Here is a 21,973-nt window from a genome sequence, read left to right on the forward strand (position 1 = left end):
GATCTCTAGGGCCTTGGTAATAATTCTCAGCAGGGAGGAGGTGGCTCAGAATGGCAAGAAGTACCAGCCCCAAGAGCTCAGAGCACAATCACCAGGTCTGACCTGACCTGACCTGACAATTGTGAAACCAGAGCTTATGCAGAAGATAATAATGAGCCCCTTGTGGCCTGGGAGAGAGTCATGTCATTGCTCAGACACATGCCTGATTCTGACAGTGGGACTTAAAATCCTCTTCTAAGATTGATTTGGGGGTGATAAGAGTATAGGGGACCTGAAGAGGATGGATGTGAAGATAGGAACCACAGAGAAAGACGGAGACACTCCCAAAACAACAGGCATGAACACTTAGTCCACTAGCCACCTTCTGCCTTAAGATGACCATGTGGACAAAAGGTAGGTATAAACTGTCATAGCACTTTGCCTCGCTATAAGCAACACAGGGTTCAAGCCCAGCTGTATTCCTTCTCTGGGCAATGGGTTCAATGCCCATCTCATGAGAATTATTGAGTTCTCCTCTTCTCATACATTCTTCTACCTCCAACTGTCAGAACACCCTATGAATTAAATGTTATTCCCAGATTTGAAAATAAAAGTGAAAGGCTTGCCTGTGGCTACACCATCTCAGAATTCAGTCTCTCCTACCATGTCCTGCTTCCACCTTCTCTTCCAGGGCCCAAGATCAAGAAAAACAATGCTTCCTCCTTTCTCTCCCTCTGGCTGGCTGTGAGACCTCATCAAGCTGTTCTTCTGTGGGCTGAGCCCTGTGCCAGGTATAGACAAGAAAGCCTGTCTATTCTTCATTCAGAAAGGCAAACCTTGGAATGAAAATGGGAACAGCAGAGAGCGAGCCCAGCCAGCTTGTCTTTAGGTCATTTTTGGTATGGTTTTAAATCCAGACTGAAAGGCATAAAACCCCAGTGAAGTTGTCCACACAGCTCTTTACTTACCTGGAGGTAGCAGCATCAACCTCAGGCCTGGCTCCCTCCCAGACCACCACCCTGGGCCAGCCACACCTTCCTTGTCCTCATTCTTCCAGGTGGGCAGCTCAACTGCAGGCATGTCACAGGGAGGCTAGGAGCAGGAAGAATAGCTTTGGCTTTGGATTCCAATTGCTGCCACCATTTACAAACTCTACACCCTTGGGCAGGGTCCTTTGACTCGGAGCCTTGGTTTCCTCATCTGTAATATCTGGCTATTACCAGACCCTGGAACAGGTGTGAGGTTTAAGACTGAGGTGTGTGAAAAGCTCCTGGTAAATTCTGAGGTTTAGGATTCAGCACTCCCTTAACCTACACAGGTAGCTTAACGCTCTCCGTGCGAAGCTGCCAGGTTAAAGTTTCATCATGAGTAAACTTTTGCACCATTTACACTTTACAGAGAAACAAAGTTGAAAGACCACAGACAAAAGCATGAATTAGGTGCTGGCCTCACCCCTCAAATCACTGGCCATTATTAGCAGCCATGCTACCCCTCCTGCAAGCTTCCTCAACCTCAACCGTTTGCATGAGGGGAAGTAACAGGTACTGACCAAGAGTCTTAAGGGCCTGTAAAAGGGGGCCCCACACTTGAACAAATTTTTATAAAAGCCAGACCCTTCTTTTTTCTTTTTATTTTTTTTTGGAGACAGAGCCTCAAGCTGTCCCCCTGGGTAGAGTGCCGTGGCATTACAGCTCACAGCAACCTCCAACTCCTGGGCTCAAGCGAGTCTCCTGCCTCAGCCTCCCAAGTAGCTGGGACTACAGGCGCCCGCCACAACGCCTGGCTATTTTTTGGTTGCAGCCATCGTTGTTTGGCGGGTCCAGGCTGGGGATTCGAACCCGCCACCTTAGGTGTACGTGGCTGGCGCCTTAGCCGGTTGAGCTATAGGCACCGAGCCCAGACCCTTCATTTTACCAGAGTGGGTCATGCACAGAACAGTTCAGCCCATTACCATTTAGGACAGAAGCATTTTTATTCATCCAAATGGGGAAAATGCAACATGTCAGGGCATTACAGACAAACTGCAGCAGCCAGACAGGAGGGTCAGTCTATGGCGGAGTCCAACATACTCAGCACGATGAAGCCACAGTGTGGGTGCTGCCTGCAGGAGTCGGGGCAGCAGGGTCCCTTTGGATGAAGGCCAGGCATCTCTGGGCGAGGCACTGATGACAGTCCACGAATGCAGGCTGCTGCTTCAACCACGCCGAAGGTTTTAAAGTTCAGAGTCCTACATGTAATCATTGCCCCAGAGGGGAAGGACAATCCACGGTGGTCACGGTTTCCAATGATTTTTAACGTAATACACAACAAAGTTATTGCCTAGGACTTTGAACTGCAAATTATACTATTTACACTTGAGTATTCAGAAAAAAACATAGTAAATAGCTACATGATAGATATTTAAATAAGATTTCTAAAAACTAGTTGGCCATCACCAGACAACAGTAAGCTACAGTCAGGAGTCCAATGTTATATGCGTTAACCGTCCAGCAAAAAAAGGCTTTCTATCCACAACTATGCTTCTCCATGTAGCCACCTACACTCCTGACCCTGAAGCCCAACAAGGGCCACAGCTGAGCAGGGCTACCTCACTCCTTGGTGTCAAGGAAGCCTACTGTTAGGGCTTCAAGTCTAGACTGGCCACACCTCCTACTTCCTTCCTAGATGGAAGCCAAGTCCCACGGGCTCTGATCCTCCAGGAAGACAGGACATGGGCATGGAGCTAATGGTCAGAGCATGGGCCCAGGCCCATCAGCCTCACTATTCCTGGAAGTGCAGTTGTCCTAATTATAGCTACCTTAGGAGACCTGTCTTCTAAACAAGTGATGGGGCCCAACCAGCCACTTACAGAAACCACAGGTTCAGCACAACAGGCCAGAAAGATAGTCTACAGTGAAAGGCCTGAGTTCAAAGATGCTTTGGGGAAAACAGGATAAACAATGCTAAAGTATAGGATTGCCCAAGGAAGTGACAACAGCAGGAGTTCACCCCTGGCCCAGCATTAGCTTTGCCTACCTAAGCTGTGGTATGCTGGAAAGTAAATCCACCTGGAGGCTAGAGACAGCTCAGCAGAGAGCAAGATCCACCCCTGATTCCTGGCAGATGCTAAGTGAGACTCCTGGTCAGACCTTAAGGATGCCTACACTATGGTTCCCCAGCAGAGATGCTAAATATGAGCCTCCTCTCCAGGAAAGGTAGTAAATTGTAACTAAACACCTCTTACACAGCTAGGGCAGGGGCCAACACTGAAAAGCTGCCATATTAAGTGAGCTAAGGGGAAAGCAGCACTCAGCACCCCCCTCTAAGAAGTAGGGGTGCAGAGTAAACATCCCCTGATCGCACAGGGCCAGTCTGAGCATGAAAGGCTGCTAGGTAGGAGGAGGGATGGTCTAATGGTGGCACTTCAGGCCTAGTATCCGGTGACAGAAGTATTTCTGGAACCAGAGGAACCAGAAATTTGGCTACTTCCAAATGGTACCTCACAAGTCCGCCCCCACCACTACGTCAGGGGTCAGTGAGAAGCTGTCTGTATGTACAAAAGGAGGCTTGGAAAATGACACACATTTCTAGGAAACACAGGTGTCTGGATTCAGTGTCTTACCAGTCACCCAACAAACCAAATTCCAAAAGGGTAGACAGTACAAGCTGCCCACAAGAGGGGAAAAGGGGCTACCGAAACCTAAAACAATTTCTAAATTACAGGAGAAAAAGGACCTTCTCTTATAGAAGGTGTAGTTATCTAGTCTTCCTAGCTACTTTAAACTCTTACTCCTATTCTTGATTCATTTCATAAATAATAATAAAACAAAAACCCTGACTTGTAAATTAGCTGCAGGAATATTTAGCTTAGAGTCAAAAAGACTTTCTGACTTACTGTTTGTTTCCCTAAGCAAGAGAATACATCAGAGAGCAACAAGTCCGTGCCTGAGGGCTGGGACAGGGCTGCACCTACAAGGCTCTGATATCCAACTGCAGTGCCTGACACCCACCTGGGAGACTGGAGCTTCAGCACAGGACTCACTGCCAGAGGAAAGGCCACATCTAGTATCGCAGCCAGGGACAGACTGCACTTTGTTCACCAAAGCCAGGGCCCTCTACTTGCCAGGCTTGAGTTTGTTACTTTCTCTATCATAAACCTAGAAACTTACCTAGAAAATGCAAGGAGAACTCCTCCTCGGAACTTACACATTTACTGTCATAGCCTGGGTGCCATTCCAGGTCCCTGGGAGACAACCAGGCAGCAAATCCCAGAGGGCACATCCCTACCAGAGAAGGATGCAGACAAGCCTGAAGAAAGCAGCCAACATGCCCTAAAGTTCAGCTTCTCAGGGGCTCCTTCTTTCTATATCCCTCACTTGATTCTCAGAGATTAGCAAACAACTTCACTGAAAGCAAGCAGCATCCAATTTCTGAAGTTTTCAGTGGCTTTCTGTCTCCCCCAGGGCCTGGCAGGGCTTCAGTTAAAGCAAGGGCATACCTCCCCACATACCTGGCACAACTCTGCTACGGCAGCGCCACAGCTGTCACCTCCTGGCTCAGTCCCAAAGGGCCAGATGTGACCACAGAGTGGCAAGCAGTTACAGTGAAGACCTGCCAGCCCCATGGCTGCTCCTTCCCTCTCAGATCCTGGGAGAGCCACATGTGGAGTTGGTGCCACTACCCCCCAGGATCGTGGGGCTTCTTCACTGGAACAGCAGCTGTGTCAGGTAGTCTCACCAGCCCTATCTGCCCAGTCACAGGGATGCCGGGCTCCTGTGCCAACGACAGCAGCAGTCACTCCCAAGTTTTGCTCACAATAAAGGAGAGTGTCCATACCTCACATCCCTGGCACCTTACCAATGCTCTGTGGATGGTAGCTCCCTTCACCCTGCTTAGAAACCCATCTAAGGAGAAAGACTTGCAGTGCAGAAAACACCACGTTTATGGTTTTCTTCATCACCCCAACTACCCCGAGCACTCCTCAGGGCAGGCACCATGTCTGTCTGATTCACCTTCATCTCCCTTGCACCTAATCTGAGGCCAAAACCAGAGCACTCTGTGACACACCTGGCCTTAGTGGTCTGCAGGCTTCTGCAGAATAGAGACCAGCATGTGTCAGAAGGCTGGCCCTCCACGCTGTCCATGGGCCTGGGGGCACGCACAAAGGAAGGGAATCTGCTCCATAAAGCTTTCTTGCAGTGTGGCTTGATTGTGGAGCAAGGGGCAGCCTGTCCCCACCACTTTACCCTTATACACTAAAGGCCCCAAGCCAAAATTAGGTTTGAAGCAATGTTTCATAGCAGGAGAGACAAAGCCTGAAGATGGAAGATTTTTTCATGTTCTGTCATGTCAAAGGCAGGGTGAAACCAGTGGTAAGAAAAACCATCCAACTCTCTGGGCCTCTCACACTATAGTACCAAGAATAACTAATCTTTTTACTAAAGTCCAGACTAAACTGAAAAATATAATTTATAACTACAGACGTGGTCCTTCTATGACCAGGGTGACATTTCCAAAATGCATTTGTAATCACTTTACTCTCCTGAACACAACCATCCAATGGCTTCCCAGTGCCATGCTCCTGAGACCTGGCACTCCAGTCCCTCCACAAGCGGACCCCCACATACCTGTGAAACCATACAGAGGTTCTCAGTGTTCAACACCATCTCAGCCATCTTTCTGGGCCTATTCCCCTTCCTGGACATGCCTCCTCTAAGAATGTTCCAGAGCTGCCTCCTTCCCAGGGCTTTCCTAATTCACCTTCAGCCCTTCTCTCTGAGCCCTATCATCCAGACTTCCCTGGCCCTGTACTGTATTTTGCTCTTCAGCCACCAATCTCCTGTTTCAAAGCCCCACCTGTCACTCAAAACCTAAATTCCACTCACTGTTCATACAGACAAGATGTCTCTGTGGGAACACAGATGGATCCAGGAGACAGAAAGGAAGAAGTTTCTAGTCATGATTAAGCCAAAAGTTAAGTTATCTCTACAGTCTAAGGCAGGAATTGGCAAAATATAGCCTATTTTTAGTTAATAAAGTTTTATTAGAACATAGTCATGTGTTCTATAATCTACTTACACATGTTCTGTGGTTGCTTTTGTACTACTATGGCAGACTTAAAGCCTGAAATGCTTACTGTCTGGACCTTTACAGAAAAGGTTTGCTGACACACATGTGAAGAGGTAAGATTTGTGTGGCTTGCTGGGGTAATGAACAAGACCACTCATCGTGAAGAGACAGATGTCACTGGACTGCCAGCACCCAGAAACTGATGAGATCACCAACTCAGTATGCCTTTAACCTTATTGAAGCTCTAAAACAAGGGCTCAATACCAAGCTGACATGAGCCCTAGTGCCCGAGAAGTGATAGAAAAGAGGGAAACCCACCTGACTCTTCCTTGCGACTCCCTGCCCACTTGTCCATGACAAAGTAGAGATGGCAGGACTGAGAAAGACAAAAATGAGACCCAAAGCAAATCCTAAAGTAATCTCACAATTTCATGTCTGTTTCCCTCCTTGAAGAACTGTGTAAAGAAAGTCTGGGCCATGCCCAGTAGCTCACACCTGGAATCCTAGCACTTTGAGAGACCAAGGTGGAATGATCATAAGAATGAGACCCCATCTCTACAAAAAATAGAAAACTCAACCGAGTGTGATGGTACATACCTACAGTCCCAGCTACTCAGTAGACTGAGCCCAGGATTTTGAGGTTGCAGTGAGCTATGGTACCACTGAATTCTAGCCAAAGTGACAGAGCAAGACTGCTTCCAAAAAAGGGGGAGAAAGCCTCTACCTTCCCAATGGCCAAATACTAGTTCCACAGATGCTAAATCCAATGAGTTCCAGGTCTTGTCCAGGTTTTTTTTTTTTTTTTTTTTAAAATAAAAGACCATTTTTCTGTAGAGCAGAAAAATTGGGTATGAATGGCCGAACACCTGTTACTCTCCCAACCAAGCAAAACATCATCAGGTCTACTATGCTGACTGACAGGCTGCAAGCCTCTCCACCATCAATGAAGAGGCTTCCTAGACAGCACCCAACACACTCACCAGAGTCCCATTTACTAGCCCAATGGAGATGGCCCTGCTACATTTTAACTCCTCTGCACCTGGTCAGGACCCTCCCCTCCCTTCCTGTCTTCCCCATCTTGTTCAGAGGCACCACTGTTCTCTGCACTGCCCGTGAATGGTGGTCTAGGAGCAGTGCTCAGGCAGTCTTCCCTCCCTGGGTACTATTGTTCCCTGGCCCTGGGCTAGGTGTCTTCGGCCCTCTACCCCCAGTCCAGCAGACTCTATTCCTGCCCCTCCATTACTCTGCTGAGCTCATCAGCCAAACTCATCCCTCACCTGGGCATTTACAACAGCCTCTTCCTCATCAGTCCTCTTTGGCCCTCCACTGTCCAACCCCCCAGAATTCTCTTACTCAACTGGATGATGGGAGGGGCATCCAGGGCCTTTCTTTCATGAGGTGGCTATCAACTGTGTACATGTTGAGTCAGCTGACCTCCCCTCTGGAGACCCCTCCCCACTCATCAACCAGGCAAACCCTCATCCATCTCCCTGGGAAGTCTGGATCATTTCTGTCAGTGCCCCTATAACTCTTTGTAAGTTACTCAACTCTCTTTCTTCTCTTTCTGTGAGCACAAGTCACTCTTTTCAGAGGCCTGGCTCCATTCCTAGACTGGGCCTGCCGGCTACCAGCCCAGAACAGAGAGTAATATCCCAGTCAGGAAGGGGCAGGCCTGCTAGAGCATTTCTCCCACCACAGAAGATAACTCTTATTCTTTTTTTTTTTTTTTTTTTTTTTTTTGCAGTTTTTGACCGGGGCCAGGTTTGAATCCTCCACCTCCGGTATATAGGGCTGATGCCCTACTCCTCTGAGCCACAGGCGCCACCCAATAACTCTTATTCTTTCTGTTCAAATCCCTTGAGCATATTTCATCTGCTTCCTATCTATACACTCCATCTGGGCCAATGGTATCACCTACTCAGTTGTCTGAGCTAAAAATCTTGGTATTTTCAACAACCTCTCCTCCTCTAACACAGAACCTGGTAAAAAGAGCAGGTGACAGTGAATATTTTCTTTAAAAAAACCTATGTGCCTAAGAAGGGAGATGTGGCCTTGGCAATGTCAGCCATCACATCAGAGTTCAATCCAAGCTGACATCTCATGGAGGAATTTTTCTTCACTATCCAAACAACTGGTTTCTTCCTTGAACATCCCGAGCAACACGGAGCTCACTTCTCCCCTCACTTGTGCTCCCAAAGCAGCTCTAACGTCATGGGAGGCATACTTTAGCCAACTGGTTTCTCAGAATTGTCTTTACCCTGCTACACTCAGTAAATAAATACAATCTCATAAAATAGCTGATGGATGTATGCATATTCTTCCCTTCACTAGCCTCAGACATCCTGAATGACTGATGTCATTCAAGTTCCCTTCAGCTTTCTTAAGTTCCTCAGGTTCAACTTCCAGAAGTTTTTCACCTCCCCCATAATGCCTACCATATGTCCCTTATTATAACCTCTGAGCACATGAGAGATTTTAGAAAGCTGAATGACTTATGAGACCACATGATGGAAGGACCCAAGGAGATCCCAGCATCAAAAAGTGGATTCTGGCTTTGGAAAGTGTATCTCTGTGATGATGACCCCTTTGGTTAGAGCACATGTTGAAGGTCTAACCAGGAATGGATTGTAGCCAACAACTAAAATACAGGTGAGGCTGAATAGAAAGAGCACATTTCCAACTACACATTACCCTTCCTTCCTTCCAACCCCTGAGCAGCTCTCCAAATGACCGAACTTGTACTTCACAGAGGGCTCACTTACAGTACAAAAAGATGGTTTTTAGAAATAGACCCAATTGTGCAGCTGATAAAAAAAAAAAAAAGCAGGCTTCCCAGCCCACAGGTGACCAACTGGTCATCTTGCCCAGGAGCAAACTAATAGTTCTTTCAAAGAAACAAGAAAATAAAACTGGAAAATCGGGAGGGTGGGGGGACACCACTGGAGAAGAGTTAGGGAGAAGTGGGTTATTTTTGCTTGTTTTGCTTCAAGCCAGGTAGGACATGGCCCAGAAGTTTGGGAGAAAGGTTACGAGTAGAATGCATCACAGAGAGGAAAAGACAATGTTGCTAAATGAGATTGGAAAAGAGGACAGACATCATCAGTCTAGACTAGTAATTCAAACCACCAGTGCTGAGCACAGTGCAGTCAGAATATGTGTGCTCTGCCACTTACAGCTATATAATTTGAGGCAAGGCACTTCAAGCCTCCATTTCCTCATCTGTAAAAGAAGAAAATTTCTAGATCCCATGGTTTTGGTGGTGTTCAAAACTGATCCCTAAGTTAACAAAGAGCTTCTGTTAACTATAAAAATAGTATAAGAAATGTTATTTCTTCTGTGTGGTTAAAAACTAATTACGAGCCACAACCAGGGTGGTTTGGCGACATCTCTGGGCTTCAATTTCCCTGTCTGCAGAGTGGAAACAATCATCCATGCACTGCTATTTCTGTAAGATTCTACCAGTAGAGTAGGAAATTAAATAATGAGCAGGAAAGGGTTTTACAGAATATTATATCCATAAATGCCAGGCACTCCTCTCCTTTACACAGTGCTCTAGACCCTGACAACCTGAGTTTCAAAGAAGGTTCTTTCTTCCTGCTCCCCTCCAGGATTAGGGCAGGGTGCTCAGAAAAAATGCCAACTGCCAAGGAAGATGATGACTTGGAGTAGATGAGGAATCTTTCCCTGAAAAGAATTCTGTACCCATCCTCATCCCTACGCACCCACCCCTAAGTGGAGATCCAGCTAGCATAATCAGCAAAGGAGCTGAATAAGTGGTCTGCAACAGGGGGAGAATCAAACAAGCTCAACAGAGTGACTCACATACCACAATTTGGAGAACCCAAAGCCATCCAAGCATGGCTTTATAAAGCACCGGCTGAACTTAGATAGAGATGCAAACTCCAGTATGGGAACCTGCTCTGAAACCTACTCTATGGCAAACTCCTGGCAGTGAGAACTGACCTCTGCAGTCTGTCACTTGCCCTTCTCTGCCAAATACTTGCCCAAGGACACCTCCCTGCACTTACACCCAACACCTGGGCTGCTGCCCCTTCATGCCTCTTCCTTGTACCAAATGAGCCAAAGCCTCACCAGCTTGTCTTTAGAGTATGGCTTAAAATTTTTAAGACATCCCCACACCTATATTTCAGACCAGGCAGATACCGTGCACCCAGAAAACATGAGCTAAGTGAAAATATGTACCTCACTTTTACACTGATATCCAAACAAAAAATAAGCTTTAAATACAAAAGTTTCCTCTGTTTATACAGCCACTCTGCAGTCTTCCAACCTATCTTTCTAGTTTATCAGATAGTTCTTCATCATTAATCTAAAAGAAAACATCCTTACTTTAGGCCAGGACACCTGGTCCGGAACAACCTCAAGTCAGTAGGCCTGGATTCTAGCACAATCTGTCCCTTTCATCCATAAAGCTTGGTGGTATAATAAGAGGCTTTGGCACTGGAAAGACCTGGCCTTCATTCTTGGCTCTAACACTTAACTTAGAGCATCAGTTTTTTTGTAAAATAGGGATAATTCCACCTCCAAAAAAGTAGGTGGGAAATTAAAAGGAATATCCAACTGCCTGGCACGCATGAGATACCAACACTGTCATTTCTCTTCCTCCCTCTCTCCCAGTCCTACTTCATTAATCAGCCCACAGCACAAATGACCTAAACTGAAGGCTACTATTAACTTCATTATTTGTGGCATTTAGCTGACATCTGAATGCAGAGACCAACTGTCCAAACTATACAAAGTGATCAAAGTATAAAAACCTACACAGAGCAAAAAGAGGCTGAGCTTCCTGGCCCTGCTAAAGGCAGTATCTAGTAGCAGTCAAACTAATCCCATCCCCTCCTGCTGGGCAGGTGGCAACAGCAGCAGACTGACTCTGGACCATATATCCCTAGCTAATAAAACATACGAAAGCTGCCTGGGCAGATGGTGGCAATCTTCACTCTATCCACTAGCAAGGGCAGCACAGTTCACTTACAGAAATGGCAAAGCTCTGCCAACAGAGAGCAAAGAGCCTCCTTAGAGGAACACTATAATGACCATGTTAACAACTGATTGGTCAAGGCAAAAAAGGTCCTTCAGTGTCTGCTGAAGGAGTCAAAGATACCATCAGACAACCTCAGTTGCTGGAAATTAAGTGATTTCTGCCATGACATTAAGTTATACAAGTACCTCTTAGATTTAATAAAAATCTCTCGACTACAATCCTAGATGCAAACCTATCTTATTTACCTCTTTAAAGGTACTGCTCCTTGTCCACACACAGTTTTTACAAACTTAGAGCACTTCCGACCTCAACCTGTGTTACCTAAAACTTAGCTCACCTCTTAGCAATAGCCAGAGACACACCTTTCTTCAGAGGCTCCTGAAGTCTCTGTTCATATAGTCAAGCCAAGAATGGATAGTAAAATGTATACTCTATTTAATCTAACAGTTTTGATCTCACCATCTATCCATTTTTCCTCTCATCAAAAAGCAATTTCCCAACTGTGACCTGATAGATATGTCGATATATGGACAGGCTGATTGATAGATGTTTTCTGACATATTAACAGAAGGGAAGCCTCATGGTGAGTGCAGATTTTTCCCCTCAAAGTATCAAACTCTTAAGAGATGAGCTATAGGAATGCTATCCAGAGAAACACCTCAGCTGACAGCCATCTAAACATACCACCCAGCATCATCCCTTTCCTTTCTGTGGTTTACAGTAACTCACTTTCTACCTACCAAACGCTGGTGAGCCCTGAAGGTTAGATTCTGGGGACAGCTACAATAAAATAAAAAACAAAACCCTTTTATTTATTATTAATAAACTGGTAGAAGACCTGGAATTAGCAGAGAGACAATCTAAGCCCAGCCTTTGAGAAGTTCTAAACAGTTAAATCCCAGACCAAGTATTTAGAAACCCTTGGCAGCAGATTGGCTGGTGACCTAACTACTCCAGCAGACACATGAGCAATTTCAGCTTGGATCTACAGTGAACTCACCACATTTGCTCTCACTAAATCTTCAGTTTGTATTTCTCATCCAACTCCCAGAAGTCCTGGCCCAAGCCTGAGAGCAGCTGAAACATGTCAGCACTAAGGAACCAACATAGCTCCATCCTAACCAGCCATGCACCTGCTTCCCAACCACCTGTCAGCACAGCTGCACCCTCCCTCACATTCCTGCTTTCACCTTGGCCAGCCATAGTTAAGAACAGTCAACATTTATTTACTAAGTACTTACTATGCACCAGGTATGTTGTTCAAAGTACTTTTTGTGTATTAACTCATCTAATTCCTAAGCCCCACAGGAATATGCTGGAGAAAGAGAAATACTTTGGCCTAGATTCCCACATCGTTTTATTCCCTATTATCTAACTGTACTATAAAGCTTACATAACCTAATTTGTATTATTGTACTATATTAAAAACCTCCAAAGATCACTGCTTCAAGCATCAATGGAAACTGTTAACTCCTACCTAAAATGATAACGTCAGAAAAGATTTCTATTCTTACAACTAACACAAGTTGAATTCTTGACTTAAAACAGTATTTCTGGAAAATGCTAATAGGAAAGGAAAAAAATCCATTCTTATGTATTAGTTCTGTGCTCTGTAAATGAGAGCTAGAGAGAAACACCAATATTGAAACTCACCTCAGCAGTAGTTTCTTGGCTCTGCTCTTGTTATTCATTTACCACCCATCTCCTTCCCAGGCCTCCTAGTAACACTGAGAAAACTATGGTCACTGGAAATCTGTGGCATAGTGTCAGACTGTTAGATGGTATGAGTTTGATTATCATGAAACTTTTCTCATTCTGGAAGATTTCAGAGATGCCCCCACTCTCTCTCTGGAGGCCCTGGCATAAGATGAATGGGAATTATGGAAAGGCCATTCATAGAGCAGGTTGTTTTCAGCTTTAACTGCTCTTAATGTCCCTGGTTTTTAGGGATCTGGGTTACTAGAAATAGAATTGCTTGGGGGTGGGGGAAATCTCCTTAATTCCCTTAACTCACTGCTGGAGGTTTTTCTCCGCTGAAGTTATTCATAAAATCTAAGGAACAGGGAAATTATAGTAGATTGATTAAAAGTATAAAATCCCCCTCTTCTGCATAAAAAAATGTGGTCAGTGTTTAAATTTCCTCCTTTGTTCTTGGCTATACTATAAAAACTACATAAAAAGGACTGAAGTAGTTTGTTATTCACTTCACTCAGTTCACTTACTTGGAAGAGGTCCCCTAACATAAGCCTGAATAGGTGTCAGGCACTCCAAATTGCTGAGAAAGTATTTTAAATGGGTAAATTTCCACATGATGCCTATTTCAGTGGTGAAGAAGCGCCTACATCACTCAGTAGTTTATAATTAAGCTATTAACTAAGTGAATATTCTTTTTGCCACAGCTAACACACTATTTGTCTCCCACAACAGGATATAAACAGGACATATTTACAATAGGCCAAATTCTACCAATAAGGAGACTCTCAAGCTTAAAATGTTTCCAATAGTCAGAGCCTCTGTTCACTGGTATCCGCCCCCTCCCCCCCCCAAAAAAAACCCGCCTCATGACAGGTACTGGGCTGTTCAAGCAGGACTAGAGTGCTTGAACCACTTGGTTCTAGTCAGCTATACCTCATACAACCTTTTTATGGACGCCAAAGCCACATTATGTACATATAGATTCTGTATGGAAAAGAAAGTTGTTCCAGCAACCTTAAAAGTTAATAATCAAAAGAAACTGCTACTTAGAAACAAATATAAAACATGAAATTCATTTTAATATCTATATATCAAATACAGCCTTAGCACAGAACATCTAGCACATAATGAAATGAATTTATGGGACATAGTAAATGAAGCAAATCCTTATTAAAATATTTGGCCTAACTCTCTCAAATCTTTTAAACAAACTCTATGATGGCTGAATAAGGTGGGGAAAATGGAATCAAGCTACCTAACCTAGAAAAGACAGATGAATTGCTTTAAGTCTATTTGGTCTCTGCAGACTTGGTATTCCACCATTGTGAGTCTTGCTAATGTTGATTCTGCAAGTAATTAGCTTAACTCAGTCAATTATATATTTTTCCATAGTTACCTTAATATTTTGGTTTTTTTTTTTTTCATGTTCTATTGCTTTATTTTTTTATGGCTTCTTGCTGTTGTTGTATTGAGGCAATACAACACAGATCAGAGATTTTTCATTTCTCAGAGAAGTTTCTCTCCTTGAGAAATTGGCACTTTGATCCTCAGCTTGTACTACATGTAACAGCTACATATATATATGGATCCTACCAGCACTGCTTACCAGTCTCACTGCTTATGGAATTCCACCACTTTGGCCAAAAAAGAGTGCCCTGTCATTAAAATCTTCTTAGGTGAACTGTTCCTACCACTGAAGTCTTATATTTAAACAGGTATGTGTGTATAATTTACATACATTTTATATTCTAAGTTTCTACACACATTCTACACACGTTACACATGTAACAGTGAAAGTGAAATGTTTCTCTTGAATATAAAGCAGTTATAAGGGTATTAAAACAAGTGTTTAAAAATAAGTATTTTACATTTAGACCATAAAATTTTTAAAGGTAATGTGATGACATAAGACCTAAGAGATCAAATATATCATATATGATTGTCATATATGCATGTTGTATTATTTTTCTCTTTAATCAGAAAATAAAAGAGCTTACCTTTGTATACTGAGATCACAGCTTACAGTCACTATATCTCAGCCTATTTTATACAAGTGATATGGCTACGAAGGTCCGAGGAGAACGAGAATAAAGTGAGATAAACGTGCTGAAAACTGCTTAAAAGTATTAACCTGAAATACACAGAGGGTCCAACACCAGTTTTATAAATATGTTAACGAGGTATTCCCAGCTCTTCAATTAATAATGGTGACCGATTCATGATTTTCAAACATTCACTCAAATTTTTAAAAAAGAAGAAAATAAAAGGCTAATACCAGCAAAATCTATCAGTGGTTTGTTCCCCAGGCTAACAATCTGAGTAGACTACAAATGACTTCAAGAACTCTGCGAACCTGACTCCTAGTTTCACCATACCATGGATTCTGTCTAGTTAGCATGAGGTATGTTGGAAATCTACTGGACCAATTACCTTGCACAAAAGATGGGGTGTTCCTGAGGCCTGAAGAAACACAGGCTGCAGGCCACATCCCTGGCTAGGCGCCAGTCCCCATGCAGAGGATATGGCTTCAAAGGAGGACCCCTATCTCTGAGAAATTATAATAGTGCTAACTGATGCAGTCAGGAATGTAACTGTTCAAATTTATGTGCTAAAAAAGTTTAAAAACTGTCAGAAAATAGCACAGCTCACACGCTAACTCTAAGTTCTACACTGGTCTGTAAACTCCCTGATGAGAAACTATGCTAAGAGGGGGTAAGTATAGATATTGCTAAGTTTCCAAAGTAAAGGTTTTAAAACAGACACCGTGGCTTTGAACAATGTATTGCTCTTCTTTAAAATGCTCAGTCATTGCTTTCAAAAAAGGTGTCAGAGTGGTATATCTGAAAGCTGGATAGCCTCAGGGTGTCACATTGCTCTTAAGACCAAGACATAGAAATTGCCATTTCAAGCCAGACAACCTGATGGTTCTAGAAGTCAGAGAAGAAATCTTGAGGGCCCAAGTGAATAATAAATGGTGCGACGCTCAGAGGTTGGCAATAGGGGCTGTCAATGAAAAAACCGCCTACAGTGGAGAAAAGAGCAGAGAAGCAAAACTTTATGTTAATTTCACACAATTTGGTGAAGCCAAGAGCTTCATTTATATTTCTCTGCTCTTTCAGCTGTAAGTGGAATTTTCATTACAAAATGGAGGGTGGGAAGGGCAACAGGTGAGGGGGGGAGTACACTTAATTCATTACAGAATTTAAACAGTTGAACTTGCATGGTTACCACTTCTAACAAAGGACTGACAGCTCGATTATTTTAAGTAAAGCAGAGAAATGTAAAAGTTTGCAGCAACTGGGCAGGTTTACAACATGGTTAGTAACTTCCAACAAACAACAAAATTAAAAAAAAAAAAAAAAAAGACTTGGTAGAAACCATTTGAAATGACTGCCATCATGTTGGAAAACAGCACAGCTCCCTTTTCACCATTAGAGAGGGGTTGAGTTTAAGCAGAGTCAGCTACTTCAAAAGAATTTTCTGAAGAGAAATCTCCAGAGATTCCAACTTGGAATCCAAATTTGATGATCCAATTTCAAATAACAATACAGCTGCAGCTGCCAATTAATAGTATTCCAAAAACAAAGAGGACTATTATAAATATTTAATTAATAAAAACAGGACACTATCAGCCATGCTTTTTCTTCTCAGTGATGGCTCTGTTTCATCCATAGGTCAGCAAAACGAATCAATGAAACATGAAAATTCCCATCTGAAATGGGCCCTCTTGTTTATGTCTAACCACTAATGCACAGGATGAGAATGGTAAGTTACAGCTATTTCCAGCAAGTGACAAGGTTTTATTAAGGTATCACCCACCACTACTAAAGCCTGAAAGTCAAAGAGAAAAAAACTAAGTAATCATTGTATAAAATAAAAGTAACACTAACATTTGTTCTACATCACCCATTTCACCTTCACTTAGTGGTACCATAGGAATTTGGTACATTATTCTGTCATATTTGTGAAGCTCATCCTCACTGATGAGCACTGTTCAATTCCAAAAAGCAAAATTTAATAGTGAAAGAAAAGCTAATTCATACTCAAAACAGACATTTTTAAGACACAGAGACTTAGAAATAACAACAGGGACCCGCTGCTACCTTCATGGGGGTGAGTACCTTAATGAAACCATTACCTTCTAGTAACATCATCAGCTTTCCAAACAAGGTGAGAATGCAAGTGGAGAACTTAGGTCTGCACCCTTTACAGAACAGCACAATGTTACTGACTGATCCATTTCCACCAGCATAATCAGGTGTCTTAAAAATAAATGCTGACCCATGGCTGAAACCTGTCACTTTTCACAGCAGCACTCAACAAGAACTGGGACAATTGAAGAGCAAGTTTTTATGGGGACCCTGTTGCTGCTTTAGATTCTGATGTAATTGAAGAGGAAAAGGAGACCCTTCAATGAATCCCAGCAAAATAGCTAATCTTCTATCTGCATGAAAAGGCCAGGGAGTGAACACAGTATCTTAACAGAGTGAAGAAGGCCACAAGAACAAAAGAGGGTGATTGATCAATTAATTTATTATTTTTTTTTAACTTGGAAATTCGGAAACTAAATAATCACATTCCTCCTTCCCCATTCTCTGGGTAGTGCCATCATTTTAATAAGCAATTGCTTGGATAACAGAATATAACCTTTATCATGGGGATGCCCTTGTACAACAGGAGTACAAAGAGCTTACAAAGTAAGTAGACTGGCTCAAACTAACAACTGCCTTTGCTTTGTTGTAGCAGTTTGCTTACAAATGAATGGGTTTCTAGGGCTAAGCTGTTATTAGTCTCAATTCCTTGTAATTTGATACCAAAACATATCAAAAATAATAAGCTAAAACAATACTCAAACCCATATTTTATTGGCTTTAATTACACACTTCAATATTTACAAAGTTAAAAGTTTAAATGAAAAGTCTCTATTGTATTAAAAAAAATAACTACAGCCCGAATTAAAGTGCCCTGGGGCAAATACATATCAATCAGCTGGGAATCAGGGACTGCATCAGGAACCAGGCAGTACTCTGTGTCACAACAAAGCAGTTTATTTGTGATCAGTGTTTGAGACTCTATACATCCTTCACAAATTTAATTTTACATAATCTGATAATTCTCTTCAAACTTAAACTTTGAAGTGCTAGACTTTTATTTTCTTAGAACAGAAGGGCTGGTATAAGTTATTTTCCAGAAATGAGGTACCGTTTCACAGAACTGGTTTCTTTTTTGTTTTGTTTTCAAGTTTTAGAGAACTAAATTTGCATTTGTTAAAATCAAAAAGTAGGAAAGATGTTCTTTACAAATAATTTTGATCAAGTATGTGTTCAAAGAAAGCAGAATAAAAAGGCTTTTTCTCTAACATTCTGTATTGTACTGTAATGTTGTTCAATAGGAATTAGCTTCTGTCATTTGCTAAAAGAATGAGTAGTGGGGAACAGGATATGTTGGGAATTTCATAACGGGCAACAGAACCATTCTCTTGGGTAAACCTACAGAGAAAAGAAACGGAGAGGACTCCAAATAAGTTTAATACTCCAATAAAAATTTCAGGTAAAAAAATATCTTACAGTAATTATCATTAACCTTTTCCAGATTAGTCAGTCAACATGTACCATTGTGGAAGAGGCCCAGGAATCTCTCACAGATCTATTTTGAAACTGCTCTTCATATTTTGACAAATAATATTTTCCTCTCAAAGTTAAGATTGCTACATCACAGGAAGCAATTTCATTTGAGTGAGCTGCCATGAATCCCAATAATTAAAAGCAAAGCTACTGATAAATATTCTAAAGTGACTCTACAAATCTATATAGTTCTCAATTTGGCTTATCACATATTACAATAGAAACAAGAGTCGACAAGAAAGTAAAAAGGTTCCTGTGCAGGCCTCAGTTCCTCAAAAAGACAGCTCAAACTGGAACCGTGACCAGGTCTGTGTTTCTCTTCTTAATGGCTACTGCCAATATTGGCATGACAAATCTGGAAAGATTAATTGCTTAATTAATTTGTAATTAAATACGTTCTTGTGGCCTCACAAACTTCTGCATACTCAAGCATGATTTAAAATCTGCTTCTATTTCTATTCTTATATTTAACCTATGGAGAAATCACAAAGCAGCAACAGCAGGTATTCAAGAGCACCAGATGATCAGAGGGAAATTACCCCACATGCAACAGCTTTACAAAGGCCAAAAGACATATTTACCTTACAGCCAAAATAAAGCATCGTTTTAGTAAGTTTGCATCACAGTAACATTTAAAAACCAAATTTTTTTTATGTGAAAAATGGGGGCATAAAATTTCACCAGCTTTGGAAGTCAGTTATATGGCACATAGAAGAGAGGAGCCTCCTGAAAGGGAGGCTCAGAGGCCACAAGGTGAAAATATAATGTTAAAGAAGGAAAGAGAAGAACAAGAGAGAAAAATTAAAAAGACTGAGGAAAAACATGAATGTAACTTGGATATAGAAGTGTTTTAAAGGAAAAAATTAAGCTCTAGCAAACCTTTCCTAAACAATGTGAAACTTAACTATATGATCTAAAAGAACGACACAGAAAACTTGCCCCGGAATGTTTTGGCACTTACACAAGACACAGTACAGTGAGTCTAGTGAGTCAAAATATATTTGAATAAACTGACCAGACCTAATTCACAGGAAGGATGAGGTGGTCAGGATATCCAGAAGCTAGCTGAATGGTAAAAGTAAATGGCCAAAAGGCATTAGAGAGTTTAAATTTAGAAGGAAATCTGGGTTAATGTACATTCTTAGATTCATCCCCAATTCCTAATCACCCCGTGTTGCTCCAGCTCAAAATACAGGGAAGCCTTGACCATATCTGATTGTGCCAGAGGGGACATACAGGTCAAGGATATTAAGTCCAGGTTCCATACTCTGCCTTGAAGAAAACCTGCACCAAATGTCTGACCCTTGTAACTTCACATCTTTCCAGGATGTAAAGTGTCTATCTTATTGGGCAAGGTATTTACTTTATCCTTATTTCTACAGTTATGAAATCACATGAAGATTCAGTTTAGCAGTGGCTTAAGGACCCACAATTTTCATCCAAACAAAAATGGCAAAGCAGATGTGTGAAGAGGAGAAGCACAATGCGAAGGTCTGAGGCTCATGTACAAGACCAAGGCCACGAGTGGCGATACAGGAAGGGCCTTTCTCTTCTGTGTGTGTGGACACCCAGCCTGGAGCATTCTCTCTTTCTCTCTCTCTCTCTCTCATTCACACACACACACGCACACACAATCTAGTGCTCTCTTCTCTCAATGACAACATCCTACAGATGGCTGATATACTATAAGATGGAGCACCTGAGTTAGGAAAAATGTCTAAGAGCATATCACTGACTCCAAACCTATTGCCTCCATTGCCACATAAACCTCATTCAAAAGTTATCCAAAGGGCCACTAGGGTTCATTTACGCATTTGCTTTTATTTATTCATTTTGAAAGAGAAAAGAGAAACACCTATGATATTCTACCATGTACTACAGACTTAAGTAACGCTGCTGGTAATACCCCCATTACCTCCTTTCTAAAACTAACAACACCCATTTACTTCACCCTCAAAGCAAAATTTATGAAAAAGGATGATGGCTACAAATTTGAAGTGAGCATTTCCTATTCTTGACTCAAATTACACATAGTTCAACACAGTTCCAAACCAGAAACTTAAACGTAATGTCGCTATATAATGGGAAGCCAGCCAAGCTAGAAACTGAGTATGGCCCTTCAGTAGCCTTTGAATGGAGTGTAAGTTGGCTGTAAGAAGAACTACTTAAAATATTTAATTCCAATATGGTCAGAAACAGGCAATTAGAACAAGCAGTCCTTCAATCAGGCAAAGCGGAGAAGAGCAACTCCAACCAAACCAAGAACCACAAGGTTGTGGCATTTTCAAAGGGAATTTAAGGTGGGTCACTAGAATAATAGGTCTGAGATCCTCTGATTCATTTACAGAAACCCTAGATACAAACTGTGCTTTGGAATGTTGTGATAGTTGCTAACAGGAGATATCAGTAAGGCAGTGTACATACCATAAGCAGGGGCAGCTGTACTGTAACCATATGGTGTTCCATACCCTAGTGCAAAGAAGAAGAAAGCAGATTAGTCCAAGACCCAGAGCAATCATCACTGGCCCAATTCATAAGCACCACCTGGCCCAACACTATGGGCCCTGAAGACTTCTTCCCAATGGTAGATAAATAAGAACCACTGCCAGAGTTATGTAGCCATTCTCCCTGTGCCTACTTAGCTATGAAAGGTCCTCACCATGGCCTACAAGGCTCTCTTTGGTCTACCACAATATCCTACTTCTATTTCTCACTGCACTTAATTTGTGTTCCCCACCACAGTGGCAGAGATCTGGTCAATCATACTCATCTTTGCATCATCTGAACCAAACCAATGTTTAACACATAGTAACCACTCATTAAATATAATTATTTGTCAAACAAAAGAATACTTAAAACCATTCAAATTACCAATTCCTCAACGTTGGGAAACAAGTTTCAAAAAACAGTGACAGTGCAGGCTGAGGCCTTAACTGCCATGAAAGATGGTACATGGGTCAGGTTGTGAGCCCAAAGGCAAGGTCTATGACTTATTGGTATTTGAATTCCTGGCCTCAGCATAGGTTATCAAAGCAAATGCTAGGAAATTTGGCATTAGCATTTGGTACCTATAAAAAAGGCTCATATTTATAAAGTAAAAACTAGTGTGACACAAAAAACACATTACTGAACCAATTAGATCTGACACCAACTTTTCTTTTCGGGCCTCATTCTGTTGCCCAGGCTGGTGTGCAGTGACACAATCCTAACTCACTACAGCCTCAAACTCTGCAGTGTAGCTAGAAATACAGGTGCTTACCACCATGCCCAACTAATTTATCTATTTTGTGTAGAGATAGGGTTTTAGTGTGTTACAGCCCAGGCAGGTCTTATTCCCCTGGCCTCAAGCAATTCTCCTGCTTCAGCCTCCCAAAGTACTAGGACTATAGGTGTTGAGTACCCACACACAGCCTAATTTCTTATATGTCTTTATTTAGACAGCTAACTTTTGAGTCCCATCTTTTCATCTATGCAATGGAAAACTTTCCAAACGACTCTATAATTTTATTTTAAGAATTGGAAAGACTGGCTTGGCGCCTATAGCTCAACCGGCTAAGGCGCCAGCCACGTACACCTAAGGTGGCGGGTTCGAATCCCCAGCCCGGACCCGCCAAACAACAAT

At 42.4% G+C, this 21,973-nt stretch overlaps 1 protein-coding gene and 1 pseudogene across 4 annotated transcripts in view; both read right to left on the reverse strand.

The window, feature by feature from the left end:
• Positions 1–1,932: 1,932 nt before the first annotated feature.
• LOC105886552 lies at positions 1,933–6,561 on the reverse strand (annotated as a pseudogene). Its single transcript, XR_002772174.1, has one exon. The product of XR_002772174.1 is annotated as an uncharacterized LOC105886552 (transcript).
• A 7,592-nt stretch (positions 6,562–14,153) lies between these two features.
• The window catches only part of STRBP (spermatid perinuclear RNA binding protein), a 138,938-nt gene continuing 131,118 nt past the window's right edge, over positions 14,154–21,973 (reverse strand). Inside the window, exons 17-18 of one of the 3 annotated variants that reach the window (XM_012802414.2) lie at positions 20,776–20,820; positions 14,154–14,858 (exon numbers count right to left, since the gene is read on the reverse strand). In XM_012802414.2, the coding sequence (XP_012657868.1) occupies positions 14,854–14,858; positions 20,776–20,820 (50 nt within the window). In that variant the 3' untranslated portion in view covers positions 14,154–14,853. The other 2 variants (XM_003785288.3, XM_023510587.1) reach the window with 2 other exon arrangements.

Source organism: Otolemur garnettii, unplaced genomic scaffold (genome assembly GCF_000181295.1).
Source record: "Otolemur garnettii isolate 467f Iridium unplaced genomic scaffold, OtoGar3 scaffold00014, whole genome shotgun sequence".
Lineage (NCBI taxonomy): Eukaryota > Metazoa > Chordata > Mammalia > Primates > Galagidae > Otolemur > Otolemur garnettii.